This window comes from Acanthopagrus latus, chromosome 15 (assembly GCF_904848185.1).
Source record: "Acanthopagrus latus isolate v.2019 chromosome 15, fAcaLat1.1, whole genome shotgun sequence".
Classification (NCBI taxonomy): Eukaryota; Metazoa; Chordata; class Actinopteri; order Spariformes; family Sparidae; genus Acanthopagrus; species Acanthopagrus latus.
The window spans coordinates 7,790,397-7,799,638 of NC_051053.1; the positions used below are offsets into that span (position 1 = coordinate 7,790,397).

The 9,242-nt window shown below is 42.4% G+C and overlaps 1 protein-coding gene across 1 annotated transcript; it reads left to right on the forward strand.

The window, feature by feature from the left end:
• Nucleotides 1-661: 661 nt before the first annotated feature.
• tmem72 (transmembrane protein 72) lies at nt 662-7,333 on the forward strand. The gene is made up of 5 exons (XM_037122737.1): nt 662-948; nt 3,878-3,944; nt 4,748-4,819; nt 6,169-6,308; nt 6,517-7,333. Exons 1-5 carry the CDS (start codon nt 873-875, stop codon nt 6,951-6,953), a joined length of 792 nt encoding a protein of 263 aa, XP_036978632.1. The 5' UTR covers nt 662-872; the 3' UTR covers nt 6,954-7,333.
• The last annotated feature ends 1,909 nt before the right edge of the window (nt 7,334-9,242 follow it).

Genomic DNA, 9,242 nt, shown 5'->3' on the forward strand with positions numbered 1-9,242 from the left:
GCCAAACCTGCGTCAGGCGATTATGTGGGCTTGCATTTACGCATGTGTAAGTGTGTCAAAGGGTCTCTGTTGGCCCTTGCAGCACTTTATACTACATCCATCGCCGTGTGCAGAACGTCAGCATTCAACTAAACTGAACTTGTTTGGAATATTCCAAAGCGTGAAACATTGATTTTTGTTTACTGACTCTAGCTGCAGAATCATTTTGTACAATCCTAACTCTGGCTCAAACCCAGCAAAAGGATGCCAAACTAGAAGCTGAATGTCGGATAGTGGCCTTGAAAGATAATTTGTTAGAGATAGTTTGTTCGATTGCACAAAATGGTGCTCACAACAGGACGAAATCACATAGAGGAAGGTTTGAAGAGAGAGGACGAGATATTCTTTGCTAGGGGAGCAAACTACCGCCACTTCTGAATAAGTGTGTGTGTGTGTGTGTGTGTGTGTGTGCAGTATATGTGTGGACAATTTTTAACCAGCCCTAATGACAAATCTGATGTGGACCACAAATGACCCCGAACTGAACTGTTTCACCTTGACGTCCAAGGTGGAATGCTAGATGAAAGTGGCATTGTTATTGTGTGTGTGTGCGTGCGTGTGTGCGTGCGTCTGGGTGTTTGTGTGTGATTAGTAGTTAATAGAGCAACAGGGGCACTGAGTCACAAACCTCTCAGAAGTTAAAGCGTACAGTCTAAGAGGCTCCACATCATGGCGATTATGGATTATTCACATTTTTTCACAACCGTCCGTCCAGCGAATGTTCAATGATGCGTCTGGAATGCCGCTTTGGTAACTGCTAGATACACACCGACAGTTTTTAGGGGGTGTCAGAGAGGCGCCGAGGTTACATTTGTGAAACGGTGAAGAAGGTCATGGGGAACTCAGAGAGCGTCTGGTGGGTCGTCGTGGAGTGCGCCTGCAGGATTCTTGGTGTTTCTACGGCAACAGGTGGGTAAAAATAAAAACAAACAAACAGAAAAACATGACAATAGTAAATTATGAGTCATGTGTATCTCTTATTGTTTCAGGATGAGATGTGATTTAGTGATTTTGGATGTGCTGGCTGATGCACAACAGACTCCAGATCATCTCTCTGATAAGTTCTGTAGTCAGAGCTCGCACACTATTGTAAAAATATGACTTCAAGTTCAACATGAGATTATTGGCAGCAGGAGTAGAGGTAGACATTATATATTTCATCCGCTATGAACTGCTGCAACGTGTTGTTCAAAGCTGATATCTGACTCCTGCCTGTGCTTGAAGTGTCACTTTTTTTTTAGGAGCTCTCCAGTGGGACTTTTTAAGGATTTCATAAACCCAAAATATTACAAGATCAAATGGTGATGTTGGCCAACTGTATTGTTGACCTCCAAGAGCACTCGACTCTGCTGATATACGGAGCATATAAAAACATACTTGATCATACATAACCTTGCTATTAGTGTGTCCCCCCCCCCAACTGTTGTTCCCAGGCACGCAGGGACAGATTGCACGCAGCTCTCTCGGCCACATTAAATCATCACGGGGGAAATAGCTCTCTGGATGCTGCCTCCTTCGAAAAATATGGGACCCTTCTACTTTAAACTCCAACAGCTGCAGACACTGAACATTTACTTAGAGACATGTGCCTCGCATCACACCAGAAACCGAGTCTCTGTATCCAGCTGGGTTGCTGGGCTTATGTGATCACAAGCTGTTATACATTCACACCTACAGGAGCTTTCAGTGCATTGTTTCTATATGTGTGTGTGTGTGTGTGTGTGTGTGTATGTTTATGGTATGCCTCTGTCTGTGTTTACACGTTCTTATGTCTGTGTTGGCCTGTCTGCCTCTGTGTGTGTTCTCCAGGCAGACATGCACGCAGAGAGCGCATATATGTTAATATCCAGCCGCTCTATATGCAGCGTTAATCCCTCTCACAGTCTATAAACTACCAGAAAAACGTCTCTTGATTTCCCTCTGGTGCAGATTCTATCACAGAGTTTCTGCTAAGCACACCAGAGAAATTACTACCATGTGTTTAGTGGCGATCAGCACTTGCTTACCTCTTTCAGACCCCACAGGAAAAACGCCTGATTAAAGAAAAATTATATTTGATGGCCGATGGTTTGATGGGTAGCAAGACAGGAGGTTCTTTATAGTTTTTAAGACTTTGTTGTCATCCATTTTTACAGCGTCTCGCATTTTCGAATGCATGTGGGAACCCTCAGAATAAAATGTGTACATTTTTGTTTCTCGCCGAGAGTTAGATCAGAGGATCGACGCCACTTTCATCTCAGGATTAAAGCCAGTACCTTGTTAGCCTAGCTTAGCATGAAGTTTAGAAACAGGGGGAAATAGCTAGCCTGTATTTATCCAAAGGTGACAAACCCGCCAGTCTACCAGCACCTCTTACACATCATGCAAATTATGGTAATACTGTTGCTGGCTTCAAATGTGGATCACAAGAGGACTCTTGATGAACATCAGTGTATGCTTAAGTTTTCGAAAATGGCAGTTTAGTTTTCAACAGATGGTAGGATAATGTATTGTAATCTTAGCTGTATAGATTTTAGTTTTTCTGGATTACCTAATCCTACCCAGTTTCATCCCTTTTCAGTTCCTGAATGCATGACCTTCTTGCTAGCTTGCTGAATTGTAAGCGTTGATGGCCTCCAGGTGCCATTGCTGTGCAGCGGCCATAAAGACAAGCGCACAAGTCCCGTTTGAAGGCAGCGTGTACGGCATGTTTTTACTATTGCTGTGATTCAACAGCCATGATTAATTAAAGGCTTTTTTGATTCAGTACCCACTTGAGAGCCTCAGACTTTTTCTACAGTTTTGGACGAACAAGATCCCTAAAGTGATGAGCACCAGAGGGAGGCCATTTTCCACAACTGAGCAGCTCTCCTTGCATTCTGTTTTTTGACTGAAGGCAGCATGTATGTCTCTTAAATCATAGTGGGATTTTATGCCATATTAAACAGTCCAGCGCATGACGTCCTCTGAAACCAAAACTTGTTGTACAGATAGCAATGACGAGATATGATAACATATAATAGGTAGTGTGGTCGGAGGTTAAGGCCAGCTATAGAAGAGATTCAACCTGCTGAAGTTTAATGCAGCAAAGTTGATCTTCCAAAGAGAAAGGAACAAATCTGCAGCTTCCAGTTGCACACCAAGCATTCTTTTTACCAATAAATGTATGCTTTTATTTACAGTGAATTAATGTCAATGGAAGAAGAGAAGAAATACTGATACTGATGTAGAGAAAGGATCTACATACCCTGATGACATGAAAGAACCACTTCACAGACAAGTGGTGTTCTGCTGCGGCAGATCTGTGATGTGTTCAGTGCCCACTCAGATAGAGCAACCTAAACTGCCAGCAGCGAAATGATAATTACAAGCATGAGTAAGCTATTACAAAAATGTTGTGACCACGTTGGAAACAATTTTAAAAATTGGCTATATATATGTTTTTATGAAGCACACCTTCAGATGAAATCCATGCCCTTGGGTGTAAGCTCTGAAATCAAGTTGAGTCACTTCAAGTCAAATCAGGTCAATCCTTATTGCTCAATGAGGGGAGAAAACCCGAGAACACCACAGCTACAAGACTACAGGAATTAATCAAATGGCAGCAGCACGACAAAGATGCGTAGAAATATGCCCCCAAAAAGTAAAATGAGCACAACACAAAGCTCCATCACAGTGGCAACATTAGTCAATATTTGAACAAGTTTCTCTGGTTGCATTGAGTCACCCAAGCTTTGACCAGCTATTGAGGAAATCATGAACTAAGTCTGACATCTGCTGGACAGAATCTGCTCACCAGCAACAGAGTACCTGCGCCTGAATGAAAAACAAGGAAATGATCTTCCTGTCTCTTTTCCAGTGTTGTGTGCTGTGGGAGTGGAGACCATACATCACGGAGAGTTCAACAGCCTCGGCATCTACTTATTGTAAGTGGCATTACAGTCGACCTCATTATGTGTAGTAGGTATTTAAACCTAACCAAGAACTCCTGACTCCGGCCTGCTTGGGACTAAACTGGTGGCATTCCTGAGTTACAAACAGACCGCCTTGATTTTAATATGGTAAAGAATGTGTGGCCTGAGGGCTGTACCTGGCCTGTATAATCACTTTTACACTGTATGTACACACACATGCTTGCAAGGAGCTGTTGGGAAGGAGTCAGAGGGATGAAACAAGGCGAAGAGGGCAGAAAGAAGAGTGATCCTTCAGACCTACTTCTTATTTTCTCTGTGGCTCGCAGCCAAACTCCCACAGAGCCACAGGAAAACATCTCCCAGAGGAGACGAGAAACGCACGACTGTTTATTCAGTCGGTACACACAGACGCAGATGAACGCCTCACACCGAAACACGCGCGCACACAAATCAGTTTTCACTCTTCAAAGCGAGGGTAGATCAGATGGTTATCAGACTATTTAAACACAGAGGGGGGTTATACAGTTGCACCAAACACAATCCCTGAATGTCTTAGTGGTCTTTTGCGCCACATGAAGGTGATGCTTCTTTTTCTTTTTTTTGTATTGTGACAGGGCACTTGAAACATAACCCTTCTGCCCACATCTTGCACAACTCAGAAAAAAAGCAATCTTTGCCCACAGCCCAAGATAAAATACACAGAAACCTAAATATTTATATTACTTGCATAGTTTAGAAAACAGTTTACTGATGTTATCAATGAGACCGTATCAGTTTCATGTGGGTTCAACCTTTTTTTTTTTCCCTCCTTCCAGAGTGTCATCTGTTGGTATCATGGTGTTTGAGCTGGCCTATTTCCTGGATACTCTTCTGTTCATGTGTCTGCCGTGAGTACAGTGCAGTACAGTGCAGTACAGAGGGAATACCACACACAGGTGTCTGTCTTGCTTGACGTACGAAGACAGCTTGTGCACGACTCCGAGCCTGCCTGGTCTCGCAAAAAAAAAAACAACAACAAAAAAAAAAACCCAACAATCAATTCAAAATTCATTACTTTTATGCATAATACTTGAATAATGAACTCATGTTAAGTTTATGTAGAAGATCCTCATAACTGATTGTGTAATAATTAAGCAAACAACGTTTATGTATAAGTCTGCATTTATTTGATTTAATCCGATGAAGTTGTCAGTTTTACATGCATTGATTCAACATTATGGAAAAACTTTGCATCATATGTGACCCTTACATTGAACCTATGTAATTATTAGATGGCAAATTATACATGTAATACATGAAGTTACTGTTTGAGTATCATACTGTAGTCTATTACCTTAAGTAACAAATTGACTCTATAACACAGCGGAAATTAGAGGAGATGGAAGAATAAGACCCCAATCTATTAAAAAAACAAACAATGGAAAAAACAGAAACTCTATGAAAAGTTAATGAAAGCCAAAGAATCCTCGAGGTCTAAGAAAGGACAAGTCTCCTATTCCCAAGATAAAGAGAATATGATGATATGCAATGAAAACCGTAAGGACACAGCATGTCCTCTGACACCTTGATCATCAACCAGCACTGCAACATGAAATGTCCGGGTCACGTATACAGAAGGAAAGACGGCAGATGAGATGAGAAGGCCTGTCTGAAAACCAGATGGCTTCAGACAGATATAGATTAAGCTGGCCAGCAGTGAGCAGAGGGAGAAGTCTTCATTCTCTGCAATGTAAACACATCTATTTTTGTAAGAGCACGACTTTTCATGCATCAAGAAGAAAGACAGGGGTAATGTTATTCCAGTTTTTACTACAACAACAGGTAAGAAAGGATCCAGCTCCACAGTGTCTGGACTTTTGCAAGATTTATTCTGATTCCTAGAACCGGACATGTGGACTCATCCCAAGAGGAATGTACAATGTATGTGAGCTTTCATACAGCGGAGACTCTTGCTGACTTCATAACCTGGTGTAGTTAGTCATCCATACTGGACATTTGGAGTACAAACTGGTTCAGATGAGTATGATGTACATCAGGCTTCCTCTGTGCTGAAATAGAAGGAGTAGGATTTGAAAGGGTACTGTATGTGTGTAAACACTCACATCTGGTTTCACAGAGAAATGAGCACGCTGCACAGTTCATTAGTAACAATAATAAGGTCCCATGAATAATTGTGACCACAGAGTCTGTTGTAGACGAGTCTCAACCCTTCTCTTCTTCCTATCTCTCTCTGTAGCTGTCCCCCAGACTGGCAGCTGTTTCGGTTGTGGGGGAAGATGGCTCGTATCGGAGGCTTCCATAAGTTCCTCTACTACTCCATAATGTCAGTGGTCTGCTTCCTGCACCCTGTGTTAGTGTGGCACGCAGTTATCCCAGGTAAAACTGCACCAGCAGGTACAACGCTTACACTGATAACCACAGTACTGTTAACTGTACTGTTGCACTGTGCCATGATCAACTTTTACAGCAACAGACATTTTGAATTGTCCCACAGTGGGAAAAGCAGGACATGTTACTGTGGCATGTCAAAATGTCTCTTTTAAAGAAACAATATTCAAAAATATATATACTTTCTGATTGGCAGGGACAATGCTTCTGGTGACAGCTTTCTTCAACTTCATACTCAGCAAGAAATCAAAGACCAACAAGTCTCCCAAAAGGCCGCAGGAGAGCCAGAGCGACCAAGGCCCGACCACTGTGTGTGTGACGGAAGCAGCAGACTCGGACAGCAATTTCTCATTCCTCCACATGGCTCCGGGGAGGAGAGGAGGGGGACTGGCCCTCGCCACCAGGGACCGGTCCCTCGGCCCGGGGGAGAGAGGGGAGAGCGTCCAGGCCATGCTGGAGCTGGAGCAGCAGACAGCAGCCACCGCAGACAGGGAGAGGAGGAGGTGGAGAGAGAGGAGGCTGATATGCTTCAGAGGCAGCAAGGAGGAGCCAGTGGAGAGAGAGATGGAGGAGATGGACTGCTACAACGAGCCAGACACCACCTCAGACACTGCGCCCATGATTACAGACTGAACGCCACACTGCGCTCAGACTGAGCTGCTTACTGCTATCACACAAAGGAGAGGATGAGCAGGGTGTTCATCCTGACCGAGAGCAACCAGCTGGTGGCCAAAACAAGACTTTTGAGCATTTTTGAGTGTTCACTTAAAAGGTTTTGTGTATTTTATGTAATTCCTAAACTCAATACCGAAGATTATTAGATTTTTTTTTATAAAATGTCCTACTGATTTTTGAATTTTTTACTTAAAAAAAGATCTATTTGTACATAAAGACAACATTTACTGTATGTGGAATCTGCGTGTATTTGCGTACAACTTGATCTTCAGCTGTATAAGTGGAGAGAAATTAAACCATTCCTGCCCACATGTGCACATGGGTGGCTTTTAGCGCGATTGCCTCTTTTTTTCTTTTTTTCTTTTTTTTTTTTTGCACAGCACTGATTGAAAAGCAAACATTAACGTGGAGCAATCCAATCCAGTTACTGCAGCATGCATTATGCATGAGGCAATAAATTAGATCAACTGTTCCGTCCATTCAGCGTCAAAAAACTAGGCGTGAATGTGACCGGGAGTAGCAGGAATTAAGAGCCTGTGCAGGTGCATGTGTTAGTCACATTCAAGTCTCCTCATTGTGTATTTGTCGCGTGTGAGCGGTGACCATGGAGACGGAGCTCTGGGAGGAGTGCTCATGTTATTATGGTGATGAGAGAAAAAAAAAAATAGCATCAGAATCAGGCTTGTGTTTTCAACACAACACATCTCATGTGCCAACAAACCAAACACAATTACTTTTATTATTCATGCATTAACAATATGTCGGACGCCGTGCGTTGATAATATTAATAGGTTGTTTGGATCACACCCGGCCTCCATAAATCACCAGCTGGAATTAGCATATTTGTGATACAAAAGGATGTATGAAAAGCATTTCATTTGTTTTCCTCTTGGTTTTTATCACGCAACAAAGGATGCAATCCTCCGTGCAGACGTTTGTCTTCTGCTCAGGTCATAAATCAATACAGTTTTGTTCTGTCAACACACACACACACACACACACACACACACACACACACACACACACACACACACACACACACTGTATTCTGTACACACATTGTATTCCTCAGTCCTTTGTTCACTGAACTGCAGATATATAACCGCATGTAGCCTTAAGAGGCAATCTCTCTGCAGCATCAAATCTAAAGAGAGAATCGATGAAAGCAGAGAGGCTCATTCATCAGAGAACACCTCGCTGTCTGGGGTCAGACACGTGAAAACACACTCGCGCATACGAACAGCTGGGTTACTCCCCTTATTTGACACCAATTACATGGCCGGCGGCTGTATTGATGTCATAAACTCTTTTCGCCGTTTAAATGTTGGTTTCACAGTATAGGTAGCACGGCATGTGAATCCAGTCAGGAGGGATGAGATGAGGGGAGAACAGAGAGTCTTTGTCCAGAGTTCAGCGAGGCCGCTCATTGTCCTGCAATCAGGCCTGTGTTATCAGCTTCACAATGATCTTGGGTCAATTAGCAGCTGAGTGACCCACTAATAGAGGAAGGGAACGTCAGGGTTTGTTTTTTTTTTCCAGCCCGCTTCCATAAATGTTTCCACTAACGCTGTCATACCCATATCCCTTCAGAACTGAGCTGTTCTCTGTGGGGGGAAGTTATTCAGCTGCTGGAACAACTTACTTCCTCTGTGCACGGCAAATCATAAATCCCGTTCAGACAGAGAGAGAGGGAGACTTCCTACAGTTTGTACAATAGCTTCCTAGATGGCACATCCAGGCTGAAAAACAGGATGGGTGAAATAAATCTTAACGGGTCACTCGCAGGGACTTCTTCCTTTTACTGCTGTGCTGGAAAAACAAACAGGATAGGTGCTTTAATGGTGCTGAAGGAGTGGGCTTTCTTCTTACTGCTGCATTATGTTCAAGCAGACAAACGTGTGCAGCTGGTTTGCTTCAGTTCTGTCAGAAAAAAACCATATACATGACTCAGACTTTCATCAAAATGAATAGCAAGAAAAAGGGGAAAATATATATATATATTTTTAAAAAAAGAATACAACAAACTATTTTTAAAAAGCATGTAAAAGAAAATGTAATATTAATAAAATATAGGAATAATTCTGGACAAAAAAAGGAGTAAACGCTAGAATATTGAATTAAATTAACTTGAATTATGTCACAAATATGACTTGGGGGTCCATTTAACATTCAGAATGTCCATTTATAAAAGTGCACATACATTTTAAAGATCCAAAATACACATTAAATCAAATAATCATAATCTAC